Source organism: Ursus americanus, chromosome 36 (genome assembly GCF_024610735.1).
Source record: "Ursus americanus isolate L20-20 chromosome 36, mUrsAme1.1.p, whole genome shotgun sequence".
In the NCBI taxonomy this organism is placed as follows: Eukaryota; Metazoa; Chordata; class Mammalia; order Carnivora; family Ursidae; genus Ursus; species Ursus americanus.
The window spans coordinates 24,421,961-24,439,959 of record NC_142162.1 but is presented as its reverse complement, the minus strand read 5'-3'; the positions used below and the strand labels follow the sequence as shown (position 1 = coordinate 24,439,959).

The 17,999-nt window shown below is 40.2% G+C and overlaps 1 protein-coding gene across 2 annotated transcripts in view; it reads right to left on the bottom strand.

Annotated features, from left to right (window-relative positions):
* RAD51 (RAD51 recombinase) overlaps positions 1 to 13,869 on the bottom strand; it is a 30,627-nt gene extending 16,758 nt beyond the window's left edge. The window contains exons 1-3 of one of the 2 annotated variants that reach the window (XM_045770865.2): positions 13,516 to 13,869; positions 8,874 to 8,973; positions 6,845 to 6,982 (exon numbers count right to left, since the gene is read on the bottom strand). In XM_045770865.2, the coding sequence (XP_045626821.1) occupies positions 6,845 to 6,982; positions 8,874 to 8,960 (225 nt within the window). In that variant the 5' untranslated portion in view covers positions 8,961 to 8,973; positions 13,516 to 13,869. Of the gene's footprint in view, positions 1 to 6,844; positions 6,983 to 8,873; positions 8,977 to 13,515 lie in introns of both variants that reach the window. The other variant, XM_045770856.2, reaches the window with a different exon arrangement.
* Between the last annotated feature and the right edge of the window lie 4,130 nt (positions 13,870 to 17,999).

Sequence of the window (17,999 nt, the reverse complement as noted above, 5' to 3'; positions counted from 1 at the left end):
ATCGATAAACCTTTAGCTAGATCAAGGAAAAAAAAAAAAAAAGACTCAAATCACAACTCAGAATGAAAGAAAGGACATTACTATCAACCTTACAAAAACAGAACTCTATGCCAACGAATTAGATAACTTCAATGAAATAGGCAAATTCCTAGAAAGATACAAACTCTTAAAACTCACTCAATAATCCAAAACTCAAAAAAACACCAAAGTCAAGGCACAAATGATTAGTTGAACCTGAATCTGTAAGATTTTATTTATTTATCAGAAAGAACGAGAGAGCAAGCAAGCACAAGCAGGGGGAGCAGCAAGCAGAGGCAGAAGCAGGCTCCCCACTAAGCAAGGAGCCCAATGCAGCACTCGATCCCAGACCCTGGGATCATGACCTGACCCAAAGGCAAACACTTAATTGACTGAGCCACCCAGGCACCCCTAGTTGAACCCAAATCTAAATACAGTAAAAGAGGGGCTCCTGGGTGGCTCAGTCATTAAGCATCTGCCTTCGGCTCAGGTTATGATCCCAGGGTCCTGGGATCGAGCCCCGCATCGGGCTCCCTGCTCAGCGGGAAGCCTGCTTCTCCCTCTCCCATTCCCCCTGCTTGTCCCTCTCTTGCTGTGTCTCTCTCTGTCCAATAAATAAATAAAATATTTAAAATAAATAAATAAATAAATTCAGATTTAAAATAAACTGAGTCTGACCACAAAAAAAAAAAGGGAAAGAAAAAGAAAAATCTGAATACATCCATAGCAAGTAGAAATTAAACTTATCATTTAAAAACTTTCCACAAAGAAAAAAGAAAATCAATGAATAGCTGAGTAGTAGCTTTATTCTCTAAACTTCTCTAATACTATCTCACTTGAACACCCATTACATTTACACTACAGCTTTGTAAATTTAATTCACTGCAGCACCAAACAGTGTGCTAGAAGTACAATTCTTTCACTAAAGTTCCAGTGTTAACATCTCAATGTCCCTCACAGGTTTCTGCTGTCAAATTCAAATGATTTCTTTTTTATACGCCACCAGTTTCAAAATCATGGTTCGTTTTACCTTGCTTTTATATCTGAGTCATGTCTTTCTCCAGTGCTTTCTGACTTCATTTCTCAAATTTACCAACCTCCAAATCTTACCATGTATTCTACTGAAACCCCTCTACCTGAAGTTCCTTCTCTTCTCCAAACTGGGCTATCTGCTCTCTAGGTTAACTACTGTCCGGGACCCTCCTTCACTGAGTATTTGAGTTAGAGTCTAACCTAGATCCTTTGTTTCCCACCCTCATTTTGTTAAAAGTATATCCTCAAGTAACTTCCTAAGAAAGTGGATAAGAGAAAAACGTTCTGAATTTTTTATTTCTGAAAATGTTTTATTCTGCCCAAGTACTTGGTTAATAAAATTGCTGCAAACAGAATTCTAGATTTAAAGTTATTTTCCCTTACAGGTGCCTGTGTGGCTCAGTCTGGTTAAGCATCTGACTTCAGCTCGGGTCATGATCTCAGGGTCCTCGGATTGGGGCCCACATTGGGCTCCGCGCTCGGCGGGGATCGTCTTGTCCCTCTGCACCTCCACATGCTTGTACACTCTCTCGTTCAAATAAATAAAATCTTTAAAAAAAATTATTTTCCCTCAGAACTTTGAAGGCATTGTTCTACTAGCTTCTACCAGTCAGATTTCTGACAAGAAATGTGGTCTTGGGGCACCTGGGTGGCACAGTGGTTAAGCGTTTGCCTTCGGCTCAGGGCGTGATCCTAGCGTTACGGGATCGAACCCCACATCAGGCTCCTCTGCTATGAGCATGCTTCTTCCTCTCCCACTCCCCCTGCTTGTGTTCCCTCTCTCGCTGGCTGTCTCTATCTCTGTCAAATAAATAAAAATAAAATCTTAAGAAAAGAAGGAAAGGAAAGGAAAGGAAAGGAAAGGAAAGGAAAGGAAAGGAAAGGAAAGGAGGAAGGAAGGAAGGAAGGAAGGAAGGAAGGAAGGAAGGAAGGAAGGAAGGAAGGAAGGAAGAAAGAAAGAAAGAAAGAAAGAAAGAAAGAAAGAAAGAAAGAAAGAAAGAAAGAAAGAAATGTGGTCTTTCTGGGTACCTGGCTGGCTCAGTCAGTGGAGCAGGAACTCTTGATCTTAGGTATGTGAGTTCAAGCCCCACAATGGGTGTAGAGATTACTTAAAAAAAAAAATCTTTTTTTTTTTTTTTAAGATTTTATTTATTTATTTGACAGAGAGAGAGACAGCCAGCAAGAGAAGGAACACAAGCACGGGGAGTGGGAGACGAAGAAGCAGGCTCCCAGCAGAGGAGCCCGATGTGGGGCTCGATCCCAGGACTCTGGGATCACATCCTGAGCCGAAGGCAGATGCTTAATGACCAAGCCACCCAGGCGCCCCTAAAAAAATAAAATCTTAAAAAAAGAAGTCTTTCTGATTTTTGTTCCTTTAGAATTGCTTTTTCCCTCCGAATTCTTTCAGAATCTTCTCTTTATGACTGGTATACTGAAATTTCACACTCATGTGTCTAGGTGTGGGTTTTTTTTTTTAAAGATTTTATTTATTTATTTGACCGAGAGAGACAGCCAGCGAGAGAGGGAACACAAGCAGGGGGAGTGGGAGAGGAAGAAGCAGGCTCCCAGTGGAGCAGGGAGCCCGATGTGGGGGTTCGATCCCAGGACTCTGGGATCATGCCCTAAGCCGAAGGCAGACGCTTAACGACTGAGCCACCAAGGCACCCCTAGGTGTGGGTCTTTGACACTCCATGAATTCTTACTATGTGAGACTTCTGCTTCCCTTTAGCTCTGGCAAATTTTCTGTTATCATGTCTTTGAGAATTTCTTCCCTTCTTTTTTCTATGATCTTTCCTGTAACTTCTACTAATCTTTAGGAAAAATAGAGATTAATGAAAACTAGAAAATAAAAACACCAAAGCAGGAGGGTGAGACTATAAACCAATACTGAACCCTAATTAACATATGCTGAACTATGTAGGGGGAAATGTACTGACATCCGCAACTTTCTTTGAAAAGTATAAAAAAAATTCAAGATGGACTGACTACTGGATAGAGAGATGAATAGACAGGTGGTAAGTCAAATATATTAAAATGTTAATGGTAGAGTCTAGGTGGTGGGTATGTAAGATTTCAATGTAAAATTCTTTCAACATTAAAGTTAAAAAATTTTAATAACAACATGCTAAGAAAAAAACATAGGAGATGCTTTCCCTGTTTGTCATTTTAATTCCTAAATTTTCTAGACTATGAGCCCTTAGAGGAACAAAATATAACCAAAGTGAAATGTGAAGTAAAAACCGTCCAACTGCCTAATCTGGGAGAACTTTACTTCTATTCTCAAACTTACATAATGAGTTACTTTCATCTGAGCTAGGTGAAGTCTTAAATCTATAGTTTTCAATAGCCAAGAACTACCAAACCTTGGACACAAGACACAGAATGGTGAATAGAAAGAAAACATTATGGGGCACCTGAGTGGTTCAGTTGGTTAAGTGACCCACTCTTGATTTCGGCTCAGGTCATGATCTCAGGGTCATGAGAGCAAGCCTAACTGGGGCTCTGCACTCACCAGGGAGTCTGCTTGGGATTCTCTCTCCCTCTGCCCCTCCTCCACTGCATACACATGTGCATACATGCCCTCTAATAAATCTTAAAAAATGGAAAATATTACAAAAAATAACTGTGCTGAATCTGTCACAGTGCTTACAGTACAAGAGAACACATTTCAACAAAAGCCAATTACAATTAAACTTTGAAAATGTGGAAAAGATCACATGAAAATCCATCACCTTCTGAATGAATTAGTTCATAAAATATTTCTCTCTCAACCACCTTGATTTACACACTACAAACGGATTTTCTTTATTTTCCTTTCTCCACTGTACAGTGGATATTCTTGTTGAAAATCTCAATTTCAGGAGCGCCTGGGTAGCGCAGTTGGTTAAGTGTTGGACTCTTGGTTTTGGCTCAGGCTGTGATCTCAGGGTCCTGAGATCAGACCCCATGTGGGGCTCCATGCTCAGTGTGGAGTCTGCTCCAGATTCTCTCTCCCTCTCCCTTTGCCCTTCCCGTTCATGCTCTCTCTCTCTAAAATAAATGAATCTTAAAAAAAGAAAAGAAAAAAAAGAAAATCTCAATTTCAAAGACTTTGGGGGAATAGGAAGGAATAGCCAGTGACTGAAGAAATCTTCTTTAACCTTTAAAAGCAAATAACATCATCAGTCTTTACCCACTAGAAATTCACAACATAAAATGTCCGAAATCAAAAAGGACAGAAAAATAGACCTAACTCCATATCATTTTGCACCTCTCATTTTGCTTTATTAAAGGTTTTTATTTGTGTTTTCTTAAAAGCAGGACACTGATTTGATTTCTAAAGCTAAGGTCTGACAAGGCATAAGCAAAGATCCTGTCAGGATTTGTTCTGTCACAAATATTAATGCCCAGAAAGAAAATAACCAATAGACTTTAGGGACACCTACTGGCTTAGTATCACACATACTCATTTGATAAGGTATTGGGGCTCAGAACTGTCATTTCCAATTAAGTCATCACTTCAACAACATATCTGAATAATACAATAAATGACAACTTCAGAGGCGCCTCGGTGGCACAGCTGGTTAAGCACCCGCATCTTGGTTTAAGCTCAGGTCGTGATCTCAGGGTTGTGAGACTGAGCAGCCCGGCATCGGGGTCCATGCTCAGATAAATATATAAATCTTAAAAAAAGAAAAAAAAAGACAACTTCATACTTTCATGGATAGCAACATCTTTCCTCTAAGGACTTAAATTAAGCATTTGACTCTTGGTTTTGGCTCACTCAGGTCATGATCTCAGAGTCGTGAGACTGAGCCCCACGTCGGGCTCCTCAGTGTGGAGTCAGCTTGGAATTCTCACTCCCTCTCCCTCTGCCCCTCCTGCTTGTGCTCTTTCTCTCTCTCTTCTCTAAAAATAAATAAATAAATCTTGAAGAAAAAAAAAAAAGAATTATAACTTTTCAGCCATGAGTTACTATTACAAAGTGGTCTAAATGAAGTAAAATTCCTGCCAGTGCTTAAAAATTCAAAGCTCTCAGTATAATACCCAATAAAACAGAATTCATCATATCTATCTATATATATATATTAATGTATGAGATAATAAGTACTCACAAATCTCAGATATTGTCCATTTGACTAAGTTACAGTACATACACTACAGCTAACCAACAACAAAGGATACAGTCTTTTTTGAAGATTCTTTAGCCTTTGAAGATTTTTTCAGGGAAAAATTTCTGTGAAACTATAATAGTAATCAACATAATATGAAAATGCAATTTTATAAATATTTACTTTATGCTACATAAAAGTTCAAGGGTAAAGCTAATCAAACTGTGTAACTATTGGGGCACCTAGGTGGCTCAGTCAGTTAAGCATCTGCCTGGGGCTCTGGTCAGGATCCTGGCGTCCTGGGATTGAGCCTCGAGTTGGGCTCCCTGCTCAACGGGAAGTCTGCTTCTCCCTCTCCCTTCGCACCCACTTCACTCATGCTCTAATAAATAAAATCTTAAAAAACCAACTGTATAATAACTATATAAATACCAAAGGATAAGTGCATAAAATAAAATGTAATCATGGAGAATTATGAATGCTTAAGAAAAATTAATAGTAGCTGTAAGACACTGGAGGAAAATGAGAGAAGATCAAAAAATGATAGGATGAAAATAACTGGATTCTAGTTTTAGTTCTGCCACTGCCTGCACAACCATGCATAAGTAACTGAACCACTGTACCTTAAGTTTCCTCATTCATAAAACAGATAACACTGGCCCTACCTATTTTTCTCAGTGTTGTTATGAAGGTCAGATAAGAATATATATATGAAACAGATGGGATTTCAAAGTTAAAATGCTACATAAGGGATTACTAGGTTACTACTTCATTTCTATTAAGCCAGTAAAATCACGTTTATGTCATTAAGTTTAAAAAAAAACAAACCCAGGGGTGCCTGGGTGGCGCAGTCATTGGCCATCTGCCTTCGGCTCAGGGCGTGATCCCAGCGTTATGGGATCGAGCCCCACATCAGGCTCCTCCACTATGAGCCTGCTTCTTCCTCTCCCACTCCCCCTGCTTGTGTTCCCTCTCTCGCTGGCTGTCTCTATCTCTGTCAAATAAATATATAAAATCTTTAAAAAAAAAAAAAACAAAAACAAAAACCAAAAACTAAGCGCACAATTTGAAATCACATTATCTTGTCATTATTAAAGAATCTTGCCTATGATCAGTTAGCTAACAAGAAATAAAAACACTTGAAAGTAAAACTTGTTTATTATACAAAATGAGAAACTTTAGAAAATCGAGGCAAAAATAGAAATTGCTCACATTCTTACCATCCAGAAATACCACAAATATTTAGTGTATTTATCTGCATATGTGCTATACATATACACACATTTTTAAAAACAAAAATCAATCACGTATATATATACACTTGTGTTTTATTACCCTGCTTTCTTATATCAGGAATATTTTCCTATGTCAATGAATATTTTTAGAAACTCTTTTTAGAAATATACTAATGAATATACTTCTAAGGCATGAGATCATAATTTCCATAAAGATAAGGTACATACCACTCACTGCTGGTGGGAATGCAAATTTGTCAATTTGGCAGTATTCATACACCATGAAACTAATTTCCTTGAGAGAAAATCCCAATTTATGCAAGGAGGCACATACAAAGATAATCACCTCTGGAAAGGGGAACACGATGACACCATGAGGGATAAAGGAGGAACACTGCCACCTTTCACTGTACATCCTTTTGTACTATTCCCACTAATGCCTCCCTACGTCACATTAGCAGTACTTACCAGAATTTTGTCAGCTTTGGCTTCACTAATTCCCTTAATATTTATTAGTTCCTTCTTTGGTGCATAGGCAACAGCCTCCACGGTATGGAATCCAGCTTCTTCCAATTTCTTCACATCATTGGCATTTATGCCACATTGCTGCAAGTGAAGAAAACCATGGATAAATGTAAGCTTCAGTTCTCTCATCTAATGTAGATATTTGCCCTACCCACTTCAGAGCTGTTTTAAAGAACTGTGATATTATATGCAAAAGCTTTGAAAAGTATTCTCTACACATGATGTATTTAATAACAAATTATCAACCATTTCACTTTGAAAACCAATACTTTTAAATTAGTAATCCCATATTACTATCCCATGTATTCTCATCATGAGTTGGGACTAAACCATTAATTCACAGGCACTGGGAACAAACCTGTAACTCTCAATATTTTATAACTAGGACTCTAAATGAACTTTGAGGGGCGCCTGGGTGGCTCAATCAGTTAAGCATCTGCCTTCGGCTCAGGTCATGATCCCAGGGTCCTGGGATCGAGCCTGCATCAGGCTCCCTGCTCAGTGGGGAGTCTGCTTCTCCATATCCCTCTGTCGCTCCCCCCTACTTGTGCTCTCTGTCAAAAAAAACCCCAAAAAAACAAAAACAAACTTTGAGACACTGGGCCCTAAAAAGCTACCTTAAGCCAGTGTTTCTAATGTTTTCTACATCAAGCACACATGAAAAATGATTTTTTTTTTTTTTAACACTAAGCTGGGATAAACAGATAAGGCGGCCCCAGAGCCGAGAGCAGCGAAATAACTGGAAAGCTCTAACAGCTGACATTAAAAACGGGGGAAAACTGGGGTGCCTGGGTGGCTCAGCTGGTTAAGCATCTGCATTCAGCTCAGGCCATGATCCCAGGCTCCTGGGATTAAATCCCGTGTCAGGCTCCCTGCTCAATGGGGAGTCCGCTTCTCCCTCTCCCTTTGCCCCTCCCCTGATCATGCTCTCTCTCTCTCTCAAATAAATAAATAAAAACCTAAAAAAGAAAATGGGGGAAAACTACTTTTGGTCAAGGACTCATATACCAGTTTTCAAAATAAACCACCCAAAGGCACCTCTTCCTACTTATATTACAAATTCAGCTTTGATTTTATTAGCTACCAAAACTACGACTGCTGGGACAATATTAGTTAGTGGTGGAATGTGTATGTATTTGCAGGTTGGGAAGGGTTTTCAAGAGGGGAAAGAATAGTACCTGCCCATAGAAACAAGCTCTACTATTAATATTTAAGCAATAAGCAAAATGCATGTGTGGGTATAAGGATGCTTATGATACCAGAAGTTATGATGCTGAACTCTGTAATATTATCACAAACCCATTTAAATTAACTTCTGGAGTCTTGAAGCTTAGCTGGGGGTGGTAGGAATATGTGTAAAGAGAAGAATAAAGGCTTTCTCTGCTTTCTCTCCTACTTCTTTCAGCCTATGTCAGCTACACTCACACTGTGGGGCCTCTGTACAATGGGAAGAAATCGCGCAAGGCTCCAGCTCTGGTGCTTGATGTTCCTCTGTGCAGAGTCCTGAATTGGAACTTGGCTCTTATATATATACCTTAGTAAACGCAAGCCCTTCTCCCTGACCAGGACAGCTGTCTTGCTAGTAACTTCAGCACAGATATGGGTCAATGGAGAGACAATGCTCCTCTCTCTTCCTGCATAGCTGTCCTAGGCCACTCTAATTCTCTGGATTGTAATTTCATACATAGTCCACCATGGGATCCTAGGGCTTCTTAGTTTTTGACAATCCAACGCTGAGAGAGAAAAATGATAAAGTAGAAGGAGAATTCTTAACAAAAGAGATCTGGCCAGACATGTTTAGCATTTTATCTTAAGCCTTTCCACAGGATCCTTGTAACACTTCTGAAGACTCTAATTTGGGTCATGACCTTAGGTAATAAATCAATGGTTTATGAAAAGGTTGTGATTTCTCCCAATAGGTAGGAGACTCTAATGTAGCATTATAATTCCAAAATAACAACTAAGCACATACCTCTAATCGTGAAATAGGTTGTGGGCCAAAGCTCTCTTCTTCCACTGAAGTATCTGCATTTGCTTCAAGCTGCATTTGCATAGCCATTACTCAGCATACACTACTGAAAAATATAGATGGCCAGAAAAAGTACAGAGCTGCAAGGTTCGTTTTGCAATAAATTTCTTAAGAATTACTCGTTAGTCTTTTGGTCTAATCAGTGACCCACCAACGGCAAGAAAAAGAATATAACTCACCAGCTCTCCCTTCCACCTAGCTAGTTCTATCAAAAGTAGTTTAGGAAGACCCAGGACTAGTCTGCTTCTTAAAGATGCACAGCTTAACTAGACCAACTATGTCCCCAGTTCCCCTGCTTCATATTTCTTGAGGATAGGGGCCAAGTCTTATTTGTGTACACCCCACGATACATTAAATGTTAGGTGTTTAGTAAGTATTTGGTAAATGAATGCAGACTTTTCAAGATTCGACTTAGAATTTAAAAAAAAAATTGATGAAAGTTTGTTAAACTGTTTCATTTCATTGTTCCCTTCCAGTAAGTAGGGTTTGGGGGTGGTGGAAGAGGAGTGAAATGAAGGTGCAGAATGACTGTCCATAAGCCTCCACTCCTGATAAGGCAGTAGACTGAGATGAGAGAAGTACTTCCCATCTTAGCCAAGGATCATAGCTTGTAATCACACATTCTGCTTCCAATAGGAATGTGTGAAATTTAGGGTGCCTGGGTGGCTCAGTCAGTTAAGCGTCTGCCTTTGGCTCAGGTCATGATTCCAGAGTTCTGGGATCGAGTCCCACATCAGGCTCCCTGCTCAACAGGGAGTCTGCTTCTCTGTCCTTCCCCTGGCTCACGCGCACACACTCTCTCAAGTAAATAAATAAAATCTCAAAAAAAGGAGGGGGATGTATGGAATTTAAACATCACCATTTTAATCAACTTCAGACCTAATTGAATGCACAAATGAATAAATAACATCCAAGTACCCTGCTCAGTCTGAAATCTTCCATAGAGCATTAGGCCCATACCTAGTCAGGTTATTATGATCGTTAAGATTGCTCAGGTTGGGGGCGCCTGGGTGGCGCAGTCGTTAAAGCGTCTGCCTTCGGCTCAGGGCGTGATCCCGGCGTACCGGGATCAAGTCCCATATCGGGCTCCTCCGCTATGAGCCTGCTTCTTCCTCTCCCACTCCCCCTGCTGTGTTCCCTCTCTCGCTGGCTGTCTGTCACATAAATAAATACAATCTTTAAAAAAAAAAAAAGATTGCTCAGATTGAAAAGAATGGAGAACAAAAAATTTTAATTATCTTCAAAGGTGTTAGTAAAAGTGAACAAGTCTTTTTTGGGGGGCGGGGGGAGAGAATGCAGGGCCGGGGTGGGGGGGGGTAGTGGCAGATGAAGAGGGAGAATCTTAAGCAGGCTCCATGCCTACTGTGGAGCCCAAGGGAGCTGGATCTCATGACCATGACCTCAGTCAAAACCAAGAGTCAGAGGCTTAACCAACTGGACTACCCAGGCACCCCAAAGTGAACAAGTCATAATGTTCACAAGAATAAATGAATTTAAATCACAGCAATACAAACTGGACAATTTAACAATCCGGATAAATTTAACTCAAAAGATAACAAATATGAAATCTCCATTCTTTAAGACTTGACAAAAGAGGACCATTTGTTTTTTTTTCCTTTTTTTTTTTTTTTTTTTTAAGTATAGTTGATTCACAATGTCACATTAGCTTTAGGTGTACCACATAGTGGTCTGACACCTTGGTACGTTATGCTATGGTCACCACAAGTGTAGCTACCATCTGTCACCATACATTATTACAAGACCACTGACTATATTCCCTATGCTGTACCTTTTATTCCTCTGACTTATATTCATTCCATAATTGGAAGCCTGTACCTCTCACTCACCTTCACCCATTCTGTCCATTCCTCCTCTTACCCTCTGGGAGCTATCAGTTTGTTCTCTGTATTTATGGGTTTGCTTTATGTTTCTGCTTTTTGTTAGTTCATTTATTTTTGTTTTTTACACTCCACATATAAATGAAATCATATCATATTTGTCTTTCTCTGTATGACTTCACTCAGCATAGTACCCTCTAGGTCCCCCGATATTGTTGCAAACGGGAAGATCTCATTCTTTTTAATGGCTAATATTCCATCGTATGTATATGTATGTATGTATGTATGTATGTATGTATATATCACATCTCCTTTATCCATTCATGTGTGGATGGACACTTGGGTTGCTTCCATATCTTGGCTATTGTAAATAATGCTGCAATAAACATTGGGGAGCATATATTTTTTCAAGTTAGTGTTTTCATTTTCTTTGGGTAAATACCCTGTAGTGGAATTACTGGATCACATGGTATTTCTATTTTTAATTTTTCGAGGAACCTCCATACTGTTTTCCATAGCAGCTGCACTAAATGTAAATTAGTGCACCAACAGTTCGTGAGGGTTCCTTTATCTCCACATCCTCACCAGCCAGGATCCCTTATTTCTTATCTTTTTAATTTTAGCCATTCTGACAGGTGGGAGGTGATATCTCATTGCGGTTTTGGTTTGCATTTCCCTGATGATTAGTTATGTTGAGCACCTTTTCAGGTGCCTATTTGCCATCTGTGTCTTCTTTGGAGATGACCATTTGTTCTTGATTAGCTCAGATGCAGATCTCTTAGATGGCAGATTTAGCATAACGTGTGTCTGTGATGGTGCTAAATATCAGAAACACCTGAATGCATTTAAATTTAAACATCTCCCTTCATAGTTTATGAAAAAGATGGAACTGCAGAGTAATGGAGAAAGGATGGTCTTTTCGATAAACAGTGCTGGGTTGATGGGAGAGCCTTACCAAGTAAGAAACCACCCTCCTCGCCCCACACATACAGAAGAAACATCCATTTCCAATTCAATTATAGATTTAAATGTAAGAGTTTTGTAAAACAAGCTCTTGGAATATAAGCAAATATCTTCATGACTTTAGGGTAAAGATTTCTTAAACTGGATAAAGGAACAACCAAAAAAGAAAAGACTGAAAAATTGGACATTTAAACTTAGAACTTCTACCTATCAAAAGACACTATTTAGAAAATAAAGTCAAACTATAGTTGGGGGACAAAATATTTACCACATATACAACAAAGGGCTGATAATTAAAATATATAAAAAACTTTAGGGGCACCTGGGTGGCTCAGTCAGTTAAGCATCTGCCTTTGGCTCAGGTCATGATCCCAGGGTCCTGGGATCAAGCCCTGCATCGGGCCTGCTGCTCCCTCTCCCTACTTGTGTTCTCTCCCTCTCTGTCAAATAACTAAATAAAATCTTTAAAAAAATAAAATATATAAAAAACTTCAAACCAGCAAGAAAGACAACCCAATAAAAAAACAGAGATCTGAACAAGCACTTCAGGATAAAAGATATTCAATGGCCAATAAACATATGAACCAACAACGCTCAACCTAATTATCAGGAAAATTACAACCGTGAGGTGTTACTATATGCCACCAAAATAGATAAGAAGACTGACAATATCAAGTGTTGGCAAGCATGTGAAACAAACACTCATACACTGCTGGTCTGAATGTAAATTGGTACTTCAGAAAACTGGCATCATATGTGGAAGTTGAATATAGACAAATGCTATGACCCAGGAATTTCAACACTGTATTACTAACAAACTGAAAAGCATACACATGTGCACCAAAATATGCATAGGAATGTTCTCAGCAGCCTTTCTTCTTTAAAAAGTCAGAAACCAGAAACAACCCAAATGTCCACCATGGGCAGATAAAATAAGGAATTCCATACGGCAACAAAAAAGAACTATCACTACATACAAAGATATGTATCAATCTACAGACACAATGTCGAGCGAAACCAGACTCAAAAATATAGTGTCACTTATACAAAATTCAAACACAGGCAAATTTAGTCAAAGGTGTTAGAAGTCAATAGAGCGGTTACCTTCGGGGAGAAAAAGGGACATACTCCTGGGGGAACAAGGGAAGTTTTGGGGGTGCTGACAACATTCTATTTATTGACCTGAGTAGTGATTACACAGGTATATCCTCTTTGAAATAATTCAGAGCTGTATACACTTTTGATTTGTACATTCTTCTATATGCTTATTACACTCCACTTTGGAAGTTAAAAAACAAAAACACCACCTCTCTACAGACGATTCCCTGGGTATCACGTTCACGGCTTCCGCGTTAGGTAATGAAAACACCTTTTAGGAAACTGGAGGCTGGTATTTCGTAGCAAAGCAAGGTGTAATGGAAAGAGGACTGAGCAGAAATCCGGAAACCCTGGCCCTGACACAAACAGCTGTGACATTAAATCGGTACACCTCTCCGGATCTCGGCGTTCTCGCCCCACCCATAAAATGGGTGTTGGAAATGAAGGTTTCTAAGGTTGCTCCCAGCTCTGGAGCCTGGGGACCGCTTCAGTTTTCACAACCACCTCCGACCGTGGGCTGGGCCCAGGCATGCCCCTGCTCCGCCCGGCCAACCCCGGTTTCTCACTTGGCGCCGACGGGCCCATAAGCCTGCTGCCGGGGCCCGGGGTCGGGCCGGGTCCAGTTAATGCGGGGACGTATCCGGACGCAGAAAGGGGCCGAGTCTACGCCTCACACACTCACTCACCTCGGTCCACAGCGCTTCCCACTCGGGCGGGCTGCGCGCTCCGCCTTCCGTCCGCTGGTCTGGTCCGCGGACGTCCCCGACCCCGGACGGACTCCAGACGCCCTCCCTTGCTGCTAATTTCTCTACTCCCTCGTTCCGGCCTTCTGCACACAACCCAGGCGAGTTTTAGCCCCCAACTACGCCCCTCAGGGCGCGGCAGCGTTCCTCACACCAGAGTCTCAGGCCGCAGAGCTCTCCCCGCCTGGCAGCTTTCGGAGATCCCGCCAAATTCTCTGGGAGGGTCACGCCAGCGTCAACGTAACGTCTCCCCGCCTCCTCGGCTGCGCCGTCTAGCCGGCTCGGCGGGGTCTCGCGAGCTGGAGAGTGGCCCAAGGATCTTAATCTTGCAATGATGTTAAAGAGTTCCCTTTTCCGTTTACCCCTAAGAACTAATTAACAATTTGGGAGTCGCCGCCTTCTTCTCTTTTACCAGACCAAGGACTACAACTCCCGAGAGGTAGTGGGGTCGGCCGGAGACTCCATCTCCCAGTATGCACCGCCGGCGCCTGCCTGTTGTAGCGCCTTAGCCCCTCTGGGGGAAAAGCCTGGCTCTAGAGAGTCATTCTTGATTTGCTTCTGAACTATCTAAACCTGCTTTGCTCTGAGCTTCCGACTCAAATTGCCGCAGCCTGGCGTTTTCCAGGCCCCTGAAGGTGATAGACCTGAGGACGCTCGAGTAGACAGATGGAACTGGAAAACAGAGGTAGTGAAGGGGAGAAATATGCCTGAAATATTAGTCAAGACTTGGTGATTTACTGGAGATTTGCAAGACTCCAGGGGAGGGAGACATTGATTTTGTGAAGGTAAACCTTATCGTGGTTTACTGGAAAGATTGACCTGTGATTCTGGTTTTAAAGGGTGAATGGGGTTTCCTGGGCAAAGAAGAGATGGAAGATATAAGCATATAGAGCAGTATGGGCATGGAAATTAATGACGTGGTGAAGTCATAGTATTGTCTGATGAGGGAGGAAAAGTGTCCCGGAGGCGCTGATACTGGAAAGTTAACATTTAGTTCAAGTTTTGAAGAAACTTAAGACCACGTGTGGAGCTTTAGTCTTTATTCTTTAAGGTAATAGGGAAATCGTTGAAAATTTTTAAGCAAAGGAGTCCTATGGTTTGATCTATTTTCCTCCCACTACTACTTTATTTAGATCTGTTTTTTCCCCACCACTACTTTATATTTGTGGAATGCTTAAGTTCATCAAGTTTTTATTTAATCCTCCCACCATTGTCTTGTGGCAATGAAAGCGATTTCAAGAGAGTAAGGACAGCAAAAACTGTTTGGAAGCTCTTGCAATGTTTCAGACAAGGGATGAAGACTTGCTTGAGTTAGAGCAATGACAGAACAGATTCAGGAAGCATTCTGGAGGTAGACTCAACCTAACTTAGTAATTATAGATAGTACCTGGGGATAATAGTAACTGCCTTCCATACCAAATACACCCACCTTTACCTCCCTTTCTTCACACCCCTTCCTTAGAGCATCTGCAAACCCACAGCCCCTCTTGGCTGAATGAAATCACATGTGACTTTGATCTTTCATTAAAATGAAATTCCGGTGGCTGTGTGGTTGTCAAACCAGAGAAACCCCATCTGTAGAAAGATTAAGAAATTGAGAGACCAAGAAAGTGGGAGAGAATGAGACAGAAAGGAAAGAAATCTGTTTTCCAAATCTTTCCAATTTCTCAGGAGCCCAGCAGCACTTACTGTTTTTGAGATCTATGAGATACTCCTACATTCAAATAAATCTTCCTTCCATTTCTTCTGCTTAAACCAGTTCGAGTAGTTTTCTGTTCCTTTCTTCCAAGACAACCCACTAAACCCTTGGATATAGGACAAACTAGAGTTCTTGCTAGCAATCCGTATGAATATTTTTTAGTGTGTAATTGAAAAGTTTTGGATATATCCTAGATTACAGTCCAGTGACCTATCTGAAATCTTATAGAGGTAACATCTAGTAAAACCAAAACTTAATCATGAGAAACCTAATCTTTTGTCTCAAGGATATAATCTCCTGGCATAGTCAGCCTGGAGCATAGTAAGGGAAATCCAGAAAGGGAAACCCACTGTCATGTCCAAGTGATCCAATTGAGTAGTACAAGGATGATCCAGTATTGGGAAATCTATTATAATTGACCATATTAATAGGTCAAGGAGAAAACCCATATGGTTAATTTCATCATTTTGAAAAAGCATTCAATAAAATTCAGCATAAATTCCTCATTAAAAGGAATTAGATGTTTCCTTAGCATGATCAAGAAAAAAACATAGATATTCCAAACAAGCTGCCATTGTCTGCTTACTGGTGAAATGTTAGAAATACTTTCATTGAAACCAAGAACTGAGGCTGCTGGCTGGCTCAGTAGGAGCATGTGACTCTTATTCTCGGGGTGGTGAGTTTGAGCCCCATGTTGGGTGTAGAGATTACTGAAATAAAAAAGAAACAAATTTGTTTACTGCCACTATTATTTACTGTTGTTCAGGAAGTGTCACTGGGTGTAATAATTAAAGATAATAATAAAACGTGTAAATGTTAGGAAAGATTTACAGATATGATTATATACCTGGATAGTTTAAGGGACAATAAGAAAGTACATTAGTGTAACCAATTATGAAATATAAAAAGATCAGCACATTATTAAGTGTTAATAACTAATTAGACAACGTAATAGAAAAAGAACCTGTTCACAGTAGTAACAAAAACCGTAAGTGTCTAGGAATAAACTTTTAGAAATGTTCAGGACCACTATGGAAAAATTTCTAAAACCATCTTCCCAGAGGAGAAGGCTCAAAATTATGATGTTGAAAATTCAACATCAACAAATTCCCAGTAGAAATCCCAGTGTGATTCATGGCAATCACCATTGGTTGCCTATCCAATAGCCATTGCCTTTCTTTGTGGCTAAGGGTACCTACTATGTAGGAGGGATGTTCACTAGTAAGATTTTGGATGACTTTGCCTCCATCTGTATTCTTTTGTATATTATTTGAATTTTTGGTTTGAATTTATCTCGTCTTTATTATGATAATTCAAAAATAGTAACAATATAAAATGCCTCGGAATAAGTCTAACAAGAAAAGTGCACATCCTTTATAAAGGAAATTTTAAGATATTAATGACAGACACAAAACAGGAAAGCATACTATTGGAAGACACAATATCTTAAAGATACCAGTTGTCCATGAATTGTTCTTTAAATTTAATATAACATGATCTCAGTAAAAATTACCTTAGAGTTTTTGGGGAACAAAACAAGCTAGTTTTTACCTCTATATGATATAAAAGCTGGAAGAGCTAGGAAAACCCTGAAATAAAAGGGCCTGAACTGACCAGATATTAAAACATATTATAAAACTATAATAATTACAGGGCTGCCTGGGTGGCTCAGTTGGTTAAGCATCCGACTCTTGACCTCGGCTCAGGTCATGATCTCAGGGTTGTGAGATGGAGCTCTGTGTCGGACTCTGCGCTGAGTGTGGAGCCTGCTTAAGATTCTCTCTTCCTCTCCTTTTGCCCCTCCCCTGCTCTCTCTCTCAAAACAAAACAAAAAACCCAAAACAAACCCAAAAAACCCTATAATAATTACAGAGGACTTGTATGATAAGATAGGTCAATAGAATAGTTATATCAGTGTCTTAGTTTCCTATTGCTGCTGTAACAAATTACCACAAATGTAGTGGTTTAAGATAACAAAAATGTGTAACTTACAGTTCTGGAGCTCAGAATTCCTAAGGGGTTTCACTGGGCTAAAAGCGAGGTGTTGGCAGAATTGTGTCTCTTCTGGAGGTCTTACAAGAAAAATCTGTTTCCTTGTCTTTTCCAGTCTCTAGAGGCATCTACATTCTTTGGCTCAAGGTCCCTTACCCCCTCTTCAAAGTCAACAATCACTCTGACCTGTTTCCATTATCACATCTCCTTCTCTGACTCTGATATCCTGCCTTCCTCTTATAAAAACCCTTGTGATTACATTGGGCCTACCCAGCTAATCCAAGATAGTCTCCCCATGTCGAGATCCTTCAATAGCTCTGTAGAACCCCTATTGCCATGTAAGGTGACATTCACAGGTTTCAGGATATGGACATCTTGGTGTTGGGGGGGGGGTGGCTACTACTCTGCCTACTGCACTGAGATACAAATACATGGAGAAATCTAACATATGATAAAAAAGTCATTACAAATCAGTGGGGGGAAATTGCCTGTTAAATGGTGCTGGGATAGCCACATAGCCATCTGGAAAAAAAAGTAATTTGGATCCTTGAACTAAATGTTAGGATAAATATCCACTTGGTTCAAAGATATAAATGTAAAGTATTAAACCATAAAAGTTTGAAGAGAAACCACAGATCTTACAGTGGGGAGAATCTAAATATAACACAAATTCAAAAGCCATAAAAGAAAATATTGATATGGGGTGTCTGGGTGGCTCAGTTGTTGTGAGCCCCGC